Source organism: Puntigrus tetrazona, chromosome 5 (genome assembly GCF_018831695.1).
Source record: "Puntigrus tetrazona isolate hp1 chromosome 5, ASM1883169v1, whole genome shotgun sequence".
Classification (NCBI taxonomy): Eukaryota; Metazoa; Chordata; class Actinopteri; order Cypriniformes; family Cyprinidae; genus Puntigrus; species Puntigrus tetrazona.
The window spans coordinates 15,005,599-15,024,559 of record NC_056703.1 but is presented as its reverse complement, the minus strand read 5'-3'; the positions used below and the strand labels follow the sequence as shown (position 1 = coordinate 15,024,559).

The following is an 18,961-nucleotide window of genomic DNA, read 5'->3' as shown; positions in this document are numbered from 1 at the left end:
ATAAAAGGCTGACAAATAGGCTATCTGTCCAGACATTTGCGATCAGTCACAATTATTAAAAGGCACGCATTTCTGCTAAAACACTGACTGACAGAAACAGAAAATAAAGATAAACAGTCGAATCGCATGAAAATAGATACCATGAACCCTCGTGTTCGCTACAGGCTCCTTCGACGTGCGATGCTCCCCTGTCTCTAAACAGCATGCAGTAAGTAATAGACGTGAGGCTGCACGAGCGCTTCCTGTGCTTCAAGTCTCTTGCGGAAGAGGTCGCACGTGCACCTCCGCCACACAGGGAAAATCCTCCTCCAGTCAGTCTCGCGTGTCTCACTTCTATGGAAATGAATTCCGCGTAGTCTGCCTCGCGCCACCGCCGTTCGGAAATTGAATGGGATATAGATTGTGATCCCGGAGGGAAACCGCAACACCTGTCTCGTCTAATAATACTCTTTCTCTCCTTTATTCTGTAATCCATTGTCTCCTCGCGCGGATCACCTTTCAGCAGTAACCTTGTATTAAATTAACACCCTCTACTGTTAATCAGACCTGTCATGGCCTAGAAAGTTGTGACATTTCCCGTCTCGAAGGTTTGTGATGACATTCAAAGGCCATCAACGCGCGCGGTTCGATTCGTAATTCATACCAGGTTACAGAGCCTTATATCTAATCGCAGCACCTGCAAACACGTCCCCCTTTTGTTCCCTTTTACACCAAAGCCACAATTTTCATCGCAAACTGCGTTTTTAGGGTGGGATCGAATACGCTGCTGCTCGTGCCAAGACGTTATTTAACTGTGCTGGACTGGACCGGTCTCATCCGCGTCTGGTCAGCGGTCGATATCCGCAGATACAAATCGGGCCGTTTTTTTTTTTATTTTATTATTTTTTTTTTATTTATGCTTCCTGCGACTTGGTATTCAGCAAAACTCAGAAGTGATTTAGGGGCAAGAGAAAGTTTCAAGCAGCTATGTCACCTGATTTGGATTGAAAGAAGTTGGGGAAAAAAAACTCTCTCTCCCCACCCCCACAGAGAGGAAGACCGCCCACACCACAGACAGTCGGCCCGAGACCCCTTATACACTTAAAAGAGGTGGCACTCTGAGAGCAGCCTTCATTCAGCACTGCCTGAGTAAGAAGATTACTTTTGCACGGCTCGTCTAGATACTCTTTCTCTGTTTCAACATGCTAAGGATGCTAAAGCGCCAGCAGCTCCACCCGGGAATGATTTTATTACTCTTATGGCTCTGTTATTTGATTGAAGATCAAAAAGTGCAAGGTGAGTGCACTTTTTTTCTTTCCTTTTTTTTTTTTTTTTTTTTTTGCCGTGTGTTTGTTTCTTCAAAATTATTTTTTTGGCACGCTTTAGATGCGAGTGTAAATGAAATGCAAAGCAAATGAAAGCAGTTCTTTAGAACGAAGGGAACTGCTTAAATGCGAGACAACTGTAAAGTTTTGTTCTCGGCTCGCGGCTGTGTCCTCGAGACAGGTGCGCCCTTACATGCACCATTATTAAAAAAAAAAAAAAAACATCCAGAATTTAGTATGCTAAATTGGGAGATTAAGAGCATTTTATCGTTATCTTAAATAAACGTTCAAGGTTGTCAAAATTAGAGGACACGGAGATGCATCTTAAAAATCACAATTAAAATGTTTAATGGTCTATTAATGCGATGGTGTTCTTGTCTAACGTTAGCAATAATAAGTGTTTTGCATAAATGCATATTTAGCACACTCACAAATCAACCATTATGCGTTAGACATTCGATTTGTATTTTTCTCAAATAGTAGGTAGTGAAATTAGACACTGCCTGCCTCGTCTGGCTTTCCAAAAAAAAATATATATATATATCAATGGGAATAATGCAAAAAATTGTACCGTTTATATGCATTTAATTATCAGGATCCCTTTGCGTATTTGTCAGCAAAACGGCACGATCGTTTTGGAGAACAAAGTTTGATGAAGCTCGCGTGACTGTATGATTTAATTGGATTGTCTGGCGCGTGGTATCCCCGGCGCGAATGCCTAATTTAATACATAAACACGACCGAGTCCCCCCAGGGTTCAAAACATCTTTGAACCTCATTGTAAGCAGCGGATAAATGTGTTTGCGTTGGTAAAAGCGACGTTCGGAACGCTCCCGTAAGTGTGCTGAAACGTGATGAGCGCAGACAGTTGGCACAGAGCGCTCGAGGAACTGGAGTCTAGACTGCCATGCACATTGTTTAAATAGGTACGAGTCTGTCAATCTGCCACTTACTTTAAGACAATAAATCTCTGCGCGGCCATGACACATTCGACGACAGGAAAAGCGTATTCCCAAGCAGACCCGGAGCACTTGAGTTGTCTGGGTGAAGGCATGCAAGTGTAAAACAGTCGCATTACGTTGGGAAAAATCAGACAAAATACAGCGGGGGAGGGGGAGCAGGAGAGCTCCAGCTAATACAGGCTGCACGTGTTGTGTCTGGGTCATTGGCTTCAGACTTTAATACGACTGGCTCTTTTTCTTTTTGTTTACAGCTGGTAACTGCTGGCTCCAGCAAGGCAAGAACGGAAGATGTCAGGTCCTCTACATGCCTGGGATGAGTCGAGAGGAATGCTGCCGGAGTGGGAGGCTCGGTACGTCTTGGACCGAGGAAGATGTGCCAAACAGCACATTATTCAGGTGGATGATCTTCAATGGCGGGGCTCCAAACTGCATACCTTGTAAAGGTAGAATCCCATGTTCGTTCGTTGTGGTGTTGCTATTATGCGTCGTGCGATTGCGAGCATAGTGCACGGCTATTTAAAAAGTGGAAATAATAATAAAAAAAAGTTAGTGCGCCTCGGTGGTTTCTCTCAAGCCTTGATAGAAACGTAGCCAAACTGACGACAGGTCATCTATATGTCTCAAATGTGCAGTGAAAATGCAGCCGCTTCAACTATCGTGTTCCTGTCTGACTGAATTTTAGAGACATGTGATAATGTGGACTGTGGCCCTGGGAAGAAATGCAAAATGAACAGGAGGAGCAAGCCTCGCTGCGTCTGCGCCCCGGACTGCTCCAACATCACCTGGAAGGGGCCCGTGTGCGGCTCAGACGGGAAGACGTACCGGGATGAATGTGCCCTTTTGAAATCCAAATGCAAAGGGCACCCGGATCTGGAGGTGCAGTACCAAGGCAAATGCAAAAGTAGGTGACTCGCCATAAAATATACACTATCCACGAGAACCCTACAGTTCAAGCTAAATAAAGCCAGCTCTAAAATGTGACAAGCTAGGTCATTGGTTGCGAAAATCTGGTGAAACTGTATCATTCGGTCTTCCCTTCTCATCCTCACAGAGACGTGTCGTGATGTCATGTGTCCGGGAATCTCGACTTGCGTGGTGGACCAGACAAACAACGCATACTGCGTGACATGCAACCGCATATGCCCAGAGGTTTCGTCTCCGGATCAGTACCTGTGCGGCAACGACGGGATTGTTTACGCCAGCGCGTGCCATTTGAGGAGAGCCACGTGCTTGCTTGGTAGATCCATTGGAGTGGCGTATGAAGGGAAATGCATCAGTGAGTGTCAGCGTAAATTTGACTCGTTTCATTTAGAAATCCCAAATGAATTCCATTAGTCTTTCGTGACAATCTCAATTGTGATTATTATTTGCAAAGGAAAGTCATTGGCGTCTAATTGTTTCCTGATGTTGGCAACATCATCTCGTGTGTTATAACAAACTGAGCGTGACTTGCCTACAGCTCTGCACAGCAACAACAAGCACGTTTATGAATTTGTACCTATGAAATACGCTGAAGTGTTATCAGAGGAAACTGACCACCGTTGTCCCCTATTGTCTTTTTAGAGGCCAAGTCGTGTGACGACATCCAGTGCAGCGCAGGGAAGAAGTGTCAGTGGGATTCCAAGATGGGTCGCGGGCGCTGCGCCGTTTGCATAGAGACGTGCCCAGAAAGTCGATCGGAGGAGGCCGTGTGCGCCAGCGACAACACCACGTATCCCAGCGAGTGCGCCATGAAGCAGGCCGCTTGCTCTTTGGGGGTTCTCCTGGAGGTTAAGCATTCAGGATCTTGCAACTGTAAGTAATACATCTTAAAAGACAATCCAATGCTGCCCCCAGCAACCACCTCCCCAAAACCTCCCACCCCTCCAAATAACGCCTCTTCATTCCCTTCCTGCTGCTAAGAGTTAAGCTACAGAAAGGACTTATGATTGGAAGTTCTTTGCATGTCCTCTTTGGCTGGCTTCATTAATTTTGTATCTTCTTGAGAAGGAAAAAAAAAAACGAAACGAAAAGAGAAAACAAAAAACATTTATTTAAAAAAAAAGAACCCACAAAATCAATGGAAATCGATGAATACAATGTAAAAAGAAATGTTACAAAGAGCTCTTTCCAGGAGTCCTTTGACGTACTAATTTTCTTCATTTAACTAACAAGAAAACATGTGCGGACTAACTTCTGCAGTTAGGTGACATTCGAATTCTAGTTCAGTCTGACCTGCTACTGACCAGCAGGTCGAGGTCATATTTCCCCTTTGTTATAGTGTAAATGTAGAGACTTATATATATCGCATCAGCTTGTCAATTCCATATTCACGGTTATCATGTAAGTGTTTTATGAATGATGTTTTTTGTTTGATTTCTGCTTTTGGCTGTAATCGATTCTTTCAAATGCACTATGACATAAACAGCTCCGAGGGTTTGAAAAGATATGAATCCTTTTCCTTATACTCACATAAGGTGATTGTAACATTGGTGCCGTTGTTTAAAAAGTTACCTAGACTACCTATTTCGACGGACGGCGCACTAGCTTCGAGAATGGACCGGCGAAGCTAGAGCGGCCGTCAATGAGGGAATACTTACATTCCGATTTGCGCTAGCGAACGAATCGAACGTTCGGTGTGAACGAATGGCTTACCTTAACGTTCTCGTGCCTTAAGGTACGTACGTCATTTCAAGGGACCAACTTTATGATCACCTCATGGTTCGAATGACTATAGCATTTTACAGTTTGCAGGACAAGATTATGTTATTAGTAGAGCAAATGCTTTCTGTTAGACATCTGACGGTAGCGAGGTGAATCTGTGTGCGCAGTCCTGCTGTGGTCGTGTTGTCCTATTTGTTTGTGAGGGACTGCATATTTGTTTCATTGCTTTGCCTGTGTCATTTTTTCAATGTAAACTTTTATGTAGAAAATATATAATCGATATTACATATACCTCAGAACTGTGCCATTGCTTGACCACGTAGCTACGGTCGGCCCGGTGCACAACCCGTGCATTCAAAGTAATGGATTTAGACACGAAAACCAGAAAGAAAAAAAAAGCAGCCATTCATGGAATGCAAGAGCACTTTTTTGGTCTTGATTCAGAAATCTGCCAAACACACCTGAGCCATTAAAGCCTCTGATCAGCCCTTTCCGTCACACCGCTGACTTCCTTTATTATGTGCAACTTGTTGCATAATTTTGGGAGCCAGAGCACCTGGTCAAGCTGTCAAGTAGCCTAGATTGTCAGAGGCTTTGGAATAAAAGACAAATACTCACGTACATTCTGCGCTGTTGTGGTCTATATTCATGCAACAGCTACCATGTATTCTCCCATATAGCCATTACTGAAGACCAGGAGGATGATGACGATGAGGACGACCAGGACTACATGGCTTATGTCCAATTATCACCTGTACTGGATGGATAAAGCACCATCAACCAGTGGAACAGTCCTAGGGCAAGGAATCATGTCCACACTGTACATATGTGTATGCTAATTTATTTTTCAGAGAAAAAAGAAAGAAGTATACATGTAGTTCAGTCTGCTCGATGTTTATTTATACAGTGTTCTGTTTTATAATTTATACATTTACAGTGTCTGGCTTACTTGTCTATCATGTTATTTTGTTTTCACTTATGTTGTCTTTCCTTTTTTTTTTTTTTTTTTTTTATTATGACCGAGAAATATATTTGTCCAAAGAGAAGCAGTGTTATTTATTGTGAGGTAAAATGCTATCATGTAAAGTGTGAGTCTTCTGCAAGCTGTAAATTGCATTCCCTGAGCTGTATAAACGCTTATCAGTGTCAATTCTGTATCACAGATGTTTATTTCACACATACTTGCATGTTAGCTTGTGAATTTATTTATTGGAAAAAAAATGGAAACGCATAGGAAAAAAAAAAAAAAAAAAGTCACTCTTTAATGTACATGTATATTTTTGGTTTTGTTTACAGCTCAGTGTAACTGACCAAAGGGATTTTTCTTGAACGTTCTTCAATGTTTTTGTGATACGGTGCAGCAGGATAACATTGAAAATGAGCCGTTTCTCATATAGGAAAACCCCTGGTGATTCACTTGTACAAAATGCCGTCCTTCATCAACAGCAACAGTTTGACTTTTTGACAATAGGGCAGAAAAAGCAGTGGGTTATACTTGTTCGAGAAAACTGTGCCATGCAACTTTGTCTTTTTTTTTTTTTTTTTTTTTTTCTTGCCAATATTCTGCTCTATATTGCTCTTGCGGAGCTAAAGAAAAGGTCATTAAGAGGACTCAGTATCAATATATAAAACATTCACTTTTTCACTGTTTTCACTTTGTCAAAATGCATTTTTATTTTCAGACATCTCAAGATAAAAAACAAAATTCAGTTATAAATATATAGTTTTGTATTTTTTATGTAAATGTCATATGTATATACAAAGTTTGATGTATTTGTACAGATATTAAGAGTGAAATCAATAAAAAAAAATACTTATCAAATGGTCACTGTGGTGTGGATATTATTAAGAACTGAGTTTTGCCGTTCACCCATCCATTTATTATTCTTCTCGTTATTTTGTAAGTAAATCAAAGCACCCTGGCTCCATTGCTTAAGCCTTAAAGGCGTTTTATAAAACGTTTTTAACTGTCATTCTGAACCTACTGCCAAAAAACTATTTTTTTTAGAACTACATCACCATCGAGCCAAAATATTCCCATAAGGACATGACTTTAACTTTAGGCTTCTATCTCTTACAATCAGTTGTTAAACTCTCTACAAAGCTTGTTTTTACAGACAAACAGGTTCTCTTTTCACTCAGTTACTAGTGACAAAAATCAATCAAACACACAAGCCTGCTCTATAGCGATAAAGCTGAAATTTCACTGCATTAGTCTGACCTCACACTGCACTTTCCTAATATGCAAAGCTCCTCGTGAAGTTATCTGGTGCAGCTTTGCTCTGTTCTCCGTTTCTGAAACAAATGTATAAAATCACACAGGACTTTATAAGGAGACGGTTTAACGTCCAGATCAATTGGGTTAACACTGTCACGTCAATAACTCATTCTGACTTTAAAGACTTAAAACATGAACCAGGTTTTAATGGTTCCAGGCAGTGATGTAAAATGAACATGGAAAGTGTAGTACCAGACTGTGCTAATGTGCTAGCAGAGATGACAGAGTAAAAACGGTCACTGCTTTTTCAATTGAAAGTCATTTGAAGTAGGCAGGTGTTTTACTCATCTGGGCTCATCCCTGGAGGAGCATGAGAGTAAACATATCTAACCGCGTTCGGTCTTTGAAGCTTGACATTTACCTCATCCTCCCGTTTCAGAAACATTAACACTAAACTGTCTTCAAGAGGGTTTGGAGGGTAGAAAAACGAACCACCTGACAAGAAGAATTATTTTCTGAGGAAACAGAGACATTTCAAAGCACACGGCTAGCACAAACAACGGCAGCTACTTCGGTAATGATACGCGCTGAGCACACTAGCACTGATATTCTGTCGTAACGATGATTCTGAGTGAAGTAACAATCAGATTCGGGAAAAGGAAGCACAGTAAAACCCGAGTGTTTTAAAGATGGTTTATTAGATACATAGAGTGTATTATTTTTACAGGTCTGTTAAAGATAACACAGACAGACAGAAACGGGATGTCTACTTGGCCGACCTTCTAGTCCTTTTGTCCCAGGAAAAGTTTGCTCCATATGACTTCACTCTCGGCTTTGGGACCCTCTTTTCTGCTATATCATAACTCCAACCTGTAAAAATAAACAGACCCAGAGCGCAGTCAGCCAAGTATATCTTAGAGGCTGGATTTGGGAGATGTCCACTGCTGCTGATGTTCAGTGTAAACACCAGGCCGGAGAAGACAGGGTGAGGATGAATGTGAATCTTTATGCCACAAACACAAACACAGCTCCTTTTCAAAGCGGAGCATCAGCTCCCTCAAGGGACATTTTTGGAATGCGTTTCTGATGGGATGATTGTAGTGTTTAAAAAATATGGTCACGATAGTGGAAAATGTTTTTAATGGATTACCGTTCCTCTCGGCGAAAGCGATAGCATCCTCCTTAGTTCTGAACGTAAGCGTCAAGTTGGACAGGGGATCTGCCCTGCATTGGGAATAAAAATCACTTCAGACATTGGATCTCTTTTTTTTTTTTTTGGTAGTTCAAAAAGCATGATAATTATTACGTCCACTCACGTGGAGGCCCAGCCCATCAGTGGGTTCTCCCAGCGTTCCCTGGTGTCAAAATCCATCTTCCACTTTTGGGTATTTTTGACACCAGACTGCATGGCATTGCGAGCGGTCACAAAAATACGGACCTTGCGGGTCTTAATATGCTCCTCGGGAACGCCAGTCAAAGATGTGATGTCCTGGCAAAATGAGGGAGATAAAAGAAGAACTGGTAAACTAGGAGTACATGAGGCAAATATTTTCATCAAAACCCAAGCATTAATGTGTGGTTTGCCAAAAATAAGATTCGCATTTCGTGCTCTCATAAAAAATCATAAAAAGCTTTGCAGCTCTCCCAAAGGGCATAAAAGCCCAAATACTTCCTTTTTTGAATGCAGACGCGTACTTGTCTAGACAAGTTAATTTCTCACACTCTCAAAATGCATCGAGACAGTCTACTGTGATCCTCACCGCAGGTCAGAAACCTGGGCTTTCAGGTGGGAAGGTGAAAAGAACTCTGCAAGCTTGAAGTGAATAGTACATTAAACTTAAAGTGTTTGCTCAGAGCAAGTGAATCATTCAGGGCATCAGTCGGTCTTCAGTCCTGGATTGAATTTTTCCACTGCCAAAGATATGATTCAGAGTCGTGCCCAATCAAAATTGTTAAAACCCATCAATACTAGGACTGGGTTAAAAAGTAAATACATAAATTGATCAAAGGGAAGAAAAATAAAATAAAAATTATATATATATATACACACACACACATATACATACACATACATTAAAATACAGTGGAATTGGTGTTTTTGCAATGAAAAACAAGCATTCACAGATACCCTTGTGTGACTTATTATATTTTACCTAAATAATTTAGTTTTTTCTTAATCTTGTTATGAATGAACATCAGGATGTTTCACTTTACATGATTTAGTGTAGCTGTTTATTGCTTTAGTACAGTATGCATGTGTTACCCTGGTGGTGTTTTGTCTGTACTGTGCACAGAAGAGCATCGGTCACCTTTTATATAGCTATTTATTGTACTGCCTACATTATTACTGTGTTTATCAGTACATTTTAAGTTAAAAAGTAGATTTTAATAGATTTAAAAGATTGTAGTGTTTATATTATATAATTAAGTGAAATATACTGTTATAAAAAGGTATAAAATACGCCATCCCATAATGACTCAAACACTTTTTAATAAATGGTAATGTTCTGGCATACCAAGGATACTGATTGATCTTGTATTTTAAAGTCAATGTTTTTGGTGTGAAAATTTATTTATACTTTACTTCCGTCCTGTATATGTTACGATGACATTAACTCACTAAATATTTCTGTTTATGTACCAAGTTAGTTCCATGGGTCTGTTTCAATTAATACGTAATGCAAAAAAAGAATAAACAATGTAACCACTGTAGTCTGAGTCGCAACAAATGACTCTTACAAGCATGTGGTTTTAATATAACTAAAGCAAATCAGAATAAATGCGCAATCAAATCGAATCTTGTGATTTACAATTCAGTCAGGATATCTGCAGCGATACCAGCAAAAGCAAAGCGCAAATAATACTTTGACGTTGCCCATGGGTTTTTTTTTTTTGTATAAAATGAACAAGAAATGACTGCTTTAAGAAGGTTATCTGAAAAATGTGTGTAACATGCAGCACGGCCCCAGACTCCAGTGTGGTGCTGCTGAGCTGAAGGAGACTGCTGAAAGGCAAAGAGAGCCCAATTCCTCTGGGAATTAGCGAGCAGCAATGGGAAGTCGGCAACAACACACAGACAAACCTCCCAGCAAGCAGCCACCCAAGGTTGTGAATCCTACAAGCAGCTCCCCTTTCAATGCAGGAACTTCACACATTTCAATGGCCATTACAACTTCAAAGAATCAAATTTTCATCATTGTCTGTCATCTGCCACTTGATTCATATAAAAGAGGTTCTTTAGCATGAACTGCGAACAAAAGGCTGCCAAACACTCTGACTTACACAAAGTCTTCACGTGACATTCGAGCAGGCAGGGAAGAACATACAGTACCATACGCCTCGTTTTAGCGGGAAGACGGAGGAAAAAAGATGTTAGACTTCGTAATTAAACTTTGTCAAAGATGGCTTTAATCGCTAGCTCTGATCCACACCAGTAACTTCGTGAAAACAAAGATTAAGCAAAATGTCAGAACTTTCAATGATGTGTATCTAAACTTAGTATCAAATTCAGTTTCCACGAACATTTAAATGACAAATATCCCAAAATGAAAATAAATCTTTTTGTTGAAAATATTCAGTGCAAAGGCGTCTCGTTCAAAGACGTTGCTGAGCAGAATGACAATTAGTCTAAACAGATATGGGAGACTCGATTTCAATGTCTTATAAAGAAAAATGATATCATTATTAATATGTAATAAAATATTACATAATTAGTTGATCCTTATACCCTCCCAGCCAAATAAGACATTATAAAATATTATAAAATATTTTTTCATATTACCGAAAAAAATCTTGCCATTGTCCTGTGAAATAAGAGGGGAAAAAAATAAAAAAGGAGTCTAGACTTAGTCTTGCCTGCATACATTAGGACAACAAAAACTACGAGGGTGATCTACGCAACAGACGAATGCACAATGGCCCATAGACAAAGCGAGCAACTGTGCCTTAAATATGGTGCTTCAAGGAAAAAAAAAAAATTAGGCCAGAGAGGGATCACAAAGGAAAACACTGCACTTTTCTCCTTGCATGTACAGGAAGCAAAATGAGAACTATGAAGTTTGACACTATTCACAGAGCCCTTCAATACCTGTATGTGCAGACAGAATGCCAGGCTTAAGAACGAGGGGGAAAAGACTGGCAAAGTCTCCGTCACGTGAAAGCGTGTCTATATTTCTGACACCTCTGGCTCCTCGGTGAATAAAGAGCATGGGAGCCCTTTCAGAGCGGCAGACTGTGGGGCCGACTGCTTGAATGAGCCCTGCGTGCAGCTTGGTAGAGCCAAGTGTGGCCAACAAGGCCCATACCCAAGTGTAAACAAGTAAGAATTTGCCCTGCAAGCAGACCTACATGAATTTTTTTTTGCCGCTTTGTGAGTTTTGAATGCAATCAATCTTAAATTGTGCTTGTGCAAACATTAAATGAATAAAATGGCCATTTTTCATTTTCGAAGTGACCTTTCAGAAGAGGTTTCTTGACAGTTTTGCTCCAACACCTTTATATTCAGATGTGGACTAATGATCTGTGTCAGCACACACATTCAACAGCAGATTCATACACTGTCTGACGGCATCCGTTTCTGACGAGAAAGGCACCAATGACTCGTAGTGTATACGTGTGGCCTACTGGCTTCTTTTAATCTCACACAGACAATAACACAAAGATATAGACATCGGAAGGTTACAGGTGGAACCTTTCAAGGACTTCTGAAGGCTCTAGTGTCCATACATGTATATAAATCCAGTTTTCATTTCAGCATATGGAAAAATAATAATAATACTCCATCACCGTTCCAGTACAACCCCGCATGATGATTAATAAATGGAAAAATAGAGAGAAAATAAGAGCAGTAATAATTAATGACAGAATCTGCTCAGAGACATTGAGAACTCCAGACATAAAGAAGACTTGGAAAGACATTACAGGTCAGTTCATCCTTATAGATGCACTTTCTGGGTAAGAAAAAAAACATCTGTGACTAATTAGAGATGATTCAGTAACACTTTATTTTAGGATCTCTTAACTAGTTGCTTTTTTAGCATGCACATTACTATAAATGTTAGCCACTTATTAGTAGTAATTAAGCACATATCTACATGATTCTACATCATCTCATTCCACATCCATAATCCTACCCAACACCTAAACTTAACAACTACCATACTAACTATTAATAATCACCAAATTAGGAACTGATGGGAAAAGTGTTACAGATGATTCATATGACAAACAGAGGTAGGCTAGTAACATAAACATCTTATCTAACGTCTACAAACCAAAACAAGGTGAAAATCATCTTTGTCGATGAACTGACATTACAAGGCTTCTTAAGTGCTTATACAGAACTGTCTTCCTGCCAAAAAACAAGTGTAAGAATAGAGTGGAAGGGCCAGATGAAGAGAAAGCAGCATGGAAACAATTGTTTTTAAATGTGGTGTAGAAACAACACACTTCAATATTAGACCTGTCCGTCTGGGCATCCATCCTATTTTGTAATGCATAAGCAACATGTACTCTCACTGTAAAACTACATGTACTCCAAAACACATGTTAATGGGTAATAAGACACAAAAAATGTAAAAATGCTAAGCATGTTTTGATAACTAATCTTGTCAAATGAAGGGTTTGGCTTTGACAAATGTTCTGCTTAACTTCCTACACATATAGGTCACAAAATACAGACTTTAATACACTCACAGATCATTTTCTTAGAACTGTTTTCCAAAGGTGATGATTCTGCTTTTTTACTTTTGTAGAACAGAAGTAGACAATTAAATTAAAGTAACAACTTATAACTGTACAAAAGTCATTAAACAGACTTATGAACACCGATTCGTTTTTTCTATACAATAAAAAAAAAAAAAAAAAATAATAATTATATATATAATTATATAAAATAATAATAATAATAATAATAATATATATATATATATATATATATATATATATATATATATATATATATATATATATATATATATATATATATATATATAGTCAACCATTCAAAATCTAGGCAACCTACATTACTTCTCAACTTTTCAGCATGACAAATAACACTCAAGATTTACGAAGGTGTTTGCTGAAATAAGTAACAACTCTACAGGAAACCCATTCAGACATCTATTTCGGTCACGTATCATTAAAGGCGATGAATTAACCTACCAATTTCCTAAACAAAACACCAATTAAAAAAAAAAAAAAAAACATCAGTCTCACCTCAAATATAATTATTACTAGAGCCCAATCATCTACCATTAGCATTCATATTATTAGACTACGAGCAGCAAGGAAAAAATGCACTGAGCCCATTTGGAAGAGCAGAGTGTGAGGAAATGAAGTGAGGAACACAGTGTGCACTATACAGCCGGTGCAAGTCTCCTTCCTCTGCCACACAAAGGTGCTGTCGGGCACTTTAAAGGTTACTTTCTCAAGTGTTAAGCAAATGAAATACCGTTTAGCAACTAATACACAAAGCCTCTTGTCAGATCCTCTTCAAAGAGCCATGTCCTTTGACCTACTTGCCAGCCTTGGTTTTTGGTTTTTTTTCGGACAAGCACCTGGTATGAGGGGACAACTAGACAAAACAGACACTTGAGATGAACGCTGAAGGGAAAGAGGGGGGGTGGAAGAGGACAGAATCACGGCTGGATCTTGAATTCGGTCTACCTCGGAGCTCACCGGCACAATGATGGCTTGACAGCTACCTCAACATGTTCATTCAATTTACAGCTCTGGCTAGACAGAACGCCTCTTGCTTGCGATCAGGTATAATTTCACTGCTGTTTGCATTTATTTTCGTATGCAGGATGGTATGCAAAACATTTCAATATACATGCAAATACAGCACTTTCAATAAATGACTGTGTGATTTCTACATTACTAGCAGCAACAAATGAAACAGCAAAATAATGACATAATCAAACAGGTTTTCTGAACACTATCCCCTTTCTGAGACCAAACAGACTCCATCCTAAGCGTTGAGCCACTGTTACTGTTTTGGGTTGATCAGGATGCTCAAACACTGCAATGTTACACAGCACCACAGAGCCTTACTAAAAAGTGCTTTTTAGTGAATACCAATTATGAATGTCTCTTTTTTTAAATGATAATATAAAGCATTATTTAAAAAAATAATAACAAACAAGCAGCTATAAGGTCCTTTTGCAGTTCATTCAGAAAGCTCTGGTTATATGAGCTCGTGCACGGCTCAAACATTCCGTGTGAAGCTCTGTGTCACTGGCCAGCCATGCAGGCTTTCTCGTGGCCCAGCATGCTTAATCAAACCGTAATTACTAACAAAAGCAAGTCAGCGCAGGCACCAGAGGGAGAAAGCACCCAGACTCCGCCACAATCACGCAGGACCTTAATTACCGTCATTTGCAATGCCACACATTTGACTGCACTGCAAAGTGGCACATTTGCAAGAACTTTCACTAGAGCTCGAGATCCCCCCCCCACCACCTTTTCAAAATTATATCTTCAAAAATAATTCAAGATTGCCATTATAAACTTGAAATCACAGATTAATTTGTTTCAAAACAACTTACGCATCTCCAGTGCGTAACGGTTTTAACTGAAATCATTTCATTCGTATAAAACTCAGCCTTAATTTTGGCAACAAAAAAAAAGATAATATTCGATACAGCTCTATCCAGACACTGGTGAATGGTGCAGCATTCATTCCTAAAAGGTACTGTATCCTGTGTCTGTCTAGATACAGGATACAATACTTTTAGGAACGAATGCAATGGCAAAAATGACTAAATACTCATCATGTACGAACAACAAAATGTTCACGACAGGAAACAAAGCAACACATTTTTGAGTTTTAAATTTTAAAAGTTCGAAGTTGAAAAAAAAAGGCAAAGAGCCAAAAAAGACTGCTCTTCTGTTTATTAACAAACAGTAACAATTATACTGTATAATTTATGTATTTTATTGCTGATTATAATCAACTATAATAAATGCATGCAGTTACTCAAAATATATATAACCAATAGCTGTTTTTTTTTTTTTTTTTTTTTTTAAACCAAAGCAATGCTCTTTGTAATGCTTTCATCTTTTTACCTTCTTCCTGGTAAACACATTGCCATGTTTCAGTGGTAATTTACAGGCTAAACCATCAAAGATTGGAGCAACGGGGTCAACTAGAAGAACACATCCAGGCGACGCAAATTAAATTCTACAAGACGTTCTGAGACGTCAGGATCACCGAGGACCTGCACATCATCATCTCCAAGCAGCTCTTGCAGAAATATCCCTAACATGTTCAAACAATACTGCATCCTTTACGTACGCTCTACATGCCACATATGTTCACAAGTTCACAAGCGTAATCTTGTGTAAGAGTTACATTACAACTACGGCACACCGTCTGATTACATCTACAACAAACATGAAAATCTCTCATAAGAATGCACTCTAAACGGTCTTGAATAAGACAGGTAGTCCTTGCCACATATCTCGCTCAATGGGCACTGCTCGCCTGAGAACAACAATGAAAGCTCTGTGGCCAATTATAAAAGGACAGCCGCAGTCTTCCTGCGAGCCTGCTACTGTCAGACTGTTTTTCCCCCCTTTTTCTTTCAATCCCCTTTTTTTGGGGGCCCTTTTGCAGCTTTACTTTAGAGTGGCCCCTACTATTAAATGAGAGCCCTCAACCAGGCGGGGTGTACTTGCCCACTCAGACACAATCAGAGATAGTCTGAGTCCACCCAAACACCCCACTCTGCCAAACCCGGCCCACACATTCAAGCCAGCTGAGTGTCTGAAGTCTCATAGGTAAACAAGGTCATTATTGTCTCACAAGGACATGAAGAAAAAAAAAAAAAAAAGATTAGACTTCATTTCATTATAGATGGATTTTATGAAGGACATTCTGAGAACCTTTAGCTGTATAAAGCATGCTATTATTATATTATATATAACTAATATTACATATAAAAATATATTTAAAAAAAAAAAGTACTTTTAAAAAGTCATGTATATTTGGTTTCCAACAAGTGATGAAGAATTTGAACTTTTACATATTCACAAAAGCACGTAAGAATCGTGAACCCATTAGAAACAGTTCAAAAACAGCCCAAAGAAAAGCACAGCCAACGTTCATACCAGTTTCTCATCCACTGTGATGAGCTGGGATCCCTGTCCCTGTTGTTCTGCCAGCCTCCATCCCGACATGCTTATTGACCTGCAAAACAGGAAGATGAATTTTAAAAAGTAGCGATAACAAGCAGACACACACGCACGCACAAACCTGTAGTTAGGTACAAACAACGGCACAGTAAAGTGTTTTGAAGGAGGGGGATGTGTGTCAAGAGACAGGAGAGAGGAAGCCACACAGCTCTCTCCTCAGCCCCCATTAATTCTGCCTGCTGAGTTTCTGGCAGGCTTCTATAAGCCAGTTAGAAACAAACAGCCATCGGTGTCGTCCTGCCAGCCTACAGTCACAGCCTTTGAAATGAAACAGTAACTGGTCTGTCGCAAACAAACGATAATTCTGAATGGCTAGTGACAGAAGCACTCGCTGATCTCTCATTTCGATTTTAAGTGAAGGAACGCATGTCCGAAAGGTGAGGAAAGGATTCAAACGATGAGAAACCACAAACCTCTTGCCAAGTCGAAGACTCATTAAACACAAGCAGAGTGAACTTCTGCATAAATTGTTCAGAATCACATTCCTACATAAATTGGTGTATTGAATGAATCCAACGATTTACATTGTAAGAACTATTTTTTTTTTTATTATTTTGAAAAGAAATCAGCCGTTTCATGAAAAAGATCCATTGTGTTAAGCAACCAAGATCCTACATTCTTTGAATGTTAAAAAGAAATGTTTTATTTAATTTGCAAAATAAAAAAAGGAACATGCTGGATAAAAGAAGCCTGTGTTGCATTTAAAATAATTGATTTCTACATATATATGACATAACTTGACATTTTATTGATAGACTAAAACTCACATTTCCCATTAGCACGCCATCCACTTCCACAGACCAACACTTCACCACTTCTATCACCACAAATATATATATAAAACTTACTATTCTGTTAATCATAATTGAGCTTCAAGTTTCATTTGCATTTTCGAGAACTGACATGCAATGTCTTGTGCAGAACTTAGGCCTTCTGATTATATTTAATTTGTTTTGTGTTACATAAATACTATCAGTTTCAGAATACAGAATCAGCACTGATATCCAGCCAGAGAAAAAGAGGACTTAAAATGAGAACAATCTCGACTAAATCAAAATAAGTCATATTAAGCTTATTATAGTAGAAAAGCTCCAGACCATCATACAATCCGCTACAAATAATGTTAAAATTACAATGACCTCTGACAACATAAACCAACATACCTACTCAAAAACATTGGAATGGTATTTATCACTAACTTTCGGCCGTTTCACTTCTATCCGTTACATATGACTAATAACACGTTACACAAGGTGTTAACACGTTAACAACCTTTTACATTTAAAGGCGAGACAGTACTATATGTTAGCGTTCACCACACAGACATCTTTCAAGGGAAAATAGATGACACTCTAGCTATGTTTGTTAGCTAACCAGCTAACAGTGTAACTCTTAACAAATAAACAAACAAAGCAAGCATTATTTCTTTGCACAAATATATACAAACACAGAACAACGATTTCAATTACTGGCGTTTACCTGGCAGGATTCACAAATGTTTTTGTGACTGAGTTAAAAGAGATAATTCGGCTTAAACCAAAGAATGACATTGAAGACGCCATGTTGACATGGTCTGTGCACTGTACGGCAACACACAGCGTCCAAACTCGATACGTATTTCTTCTCTTCGCGAGGAGACAGTAGGAACTTTTGAGCTAAGTGTCTGAAATTCTTAGTGAACGTCAAGTGAAAATTACAGCATCTCTGGAGGTGTCTGATACTGATACAGAGCCAACGACTCTTTACTACACCTGAATTTGATTTCGCGCTGTTTTGTGTGGTTGCATCATTTGCCCTAGTTATTTTGGCTCACCCAAAGCACCGAATGAAGCATAATTAGTACGAACGGGTTATTTTTGTAAAAAAAAAAAGAAATCATTAATTAAATTAGTTTTTAGCATGCGTTTTAACACACCAAATGGTGATATATATTTTTTTCTGTTAACAGTTTATTTAAAATATATATATATTTTTAAAATGCATTTAAAAAAAAAAGAAAGAAAGCAGTCTCCTATTCTGGATTAGTATGATTCACATTAAAATGATGATTCTAAAAACATGCAGCTTGATCTATGAATGTGAAGCACGTCATATATAATACGTTCATGAAGCAAAACATGCATAAAATAACCTTCATGTTGTCACATTTACATTTAACTTTATTTCATCCAAATATCTAGCTGCTATCCCAACAATAGGGAAAAAGGGCACTATATAAAGGAAGAAGAAAGAAAGCAAGCATCTATGGCATGTGCCTTAATTTGCGTTCAGGTCTATAACTTCAAAGGCTCTCTCTAGATGGGTCGATTTCCTCCTCAGTTCACAGGACTGGACTGAAGCAAGACAGCCCTCTCTTGGGACTTCAGGCATGCCACAACATAACACACTCATTTTCCGCTATTTATCAGTTCCTGGATCATTCTTTTACTTCTGCATTTCACCATTCATTGCCCTTAGGTTATATATGTGTCACCAGTAAAGGGATGGGGAATCTCCTCTGAGCACGAGATCAAAGTTCCTATTGATAAGTGAAAGAATTGAGAGGTCCAAAGGACCATCCCCACACTTCAGTGCTGGAATCTCCATTTTGCTTTAATGAGGCCCATTCATCTACCGCCACAGAGATGGCGTGAGTGAGG

At 39.0% G+C, this 18,961-nt stretch overlaps 2 protein-coding genes across 3 annotated transcripts; one reads left to right on the top strand and one right to left on the bottom strand.

Annotated features, from left to right (window-relative positions):
• Positions 1 to 1,103: 1,103 nt before the first annotated feature.
• On the top strand, positions 1,104 to 7,661 carry fsta (follistatin a). 2 transcript variants are annotated; one of them, XM_043240362.1, is made up of 6 exons: positions 1,104 to 1,275; positions 2,518 to 2,709; positions 2,949 to 3,167; positions 3,318 to 3,542; positions 3,830 to 4,060; positions 5,590 to 7,661. In XM_043240362.1, exons 1-6 carry the CDS (start codon positions 1,182 to 1,184, stop codon positions 5,676 to 5,678), a joined length of 1,050 nt encoding a protein of 349 aa, XP_043096297.1. In that variant the 5' UTR covers positions 1,104 to 1,181; the 3' UTR covers positions 5,679 to 7,661. The 2 variants fall into 2 exon arrangements, with proteins under 2 accessions (XP_043096297.1, XP_043096298.1); XM_043240363.1 differs by having other exon boundaries at positions 5,567 to 7,661.
• A 145-nt stretch (positions 7,662 to 7,806) lies between these two features.
• Positions 7,807 to 17,953, bottom strand: ndufs4 (NADH:ubiquinone oxidoreductase subunit S4). The gene is made up of 5 exons (XM_043240365.1): positions 17,802 to 17,953; positions 16,239 to 16,317; positions 8,444 to 8,616; positions 8,278 to 8,351; positions 7,807 to 7,997 (listed from the first exon to the last, which is right to left on the bottom strand). The coding sequence occupies exons 1-5, from the start codon at positions 17,882 to 17,884 to the stop codon at positions 7,894 to 7,896; spliced, it is 513 nt and encodes a 170-aa protein (XP_043096300.1). The 5' UTR covers positions 17,885 to 17,953; the 3' UTR covers positions 7,807 to 7,893.
• Between the last annotated feature and the right edge of the window lie 1,008 nt (positions 17,954 to 18,961).

What these genes read in the sequence shown, in the direction of transcription:
- fsta (XM_043240362.1), top strand. Translation starts at nt 1,182, where the DNA reads ATGCTAAGGATGCTAAAGCGCCAGCAGCTCCACCCGGGAATGATTTTA. An exon ending in TGAAGATCAAAAAGTGCAAG is followed by an intron (nt 1,276 to 2,517) that starts GTGAGTGCACTT and finishes TTTTGTTTACAG; the next exon opens with CTGGTAACTGCTGGCTCCAG. An exon ending in GCATTCAGGATCTTGCAACT is followed by an intron (nt 4,061 to 5,589) that starts GTAAGTAATACA and finishes TCTCCCATATAG; the next exon opens with CCATTACTGAAGACCAGGAG.
- ndufs4 (XM_043240365.1), bottom strand. Translation starts at nt 17,884, where the DNA reads ATGGCGTCTTCAATGTCATTCTTTGGTTTAAGCCGAATTATCTCTTTT. An exon ending in ACATTTGTGAATCCTGCCAG is followed by an intron (nt 16,318 to 17,801) that starts GTAAACGCCAGT and finishes CCTGTTTTGCAG; the next exon opens with GTCAATAAGCATGTCGGGAT. An exon ending in TCACAGTGGATGAGAAACTG is followed by an intron (nt 8,617 to 16,238) that starts GTATGAACGTTG and finishes TCATTTTGCCAG; the next exon opens with GACATCACATCTTTGACTGG.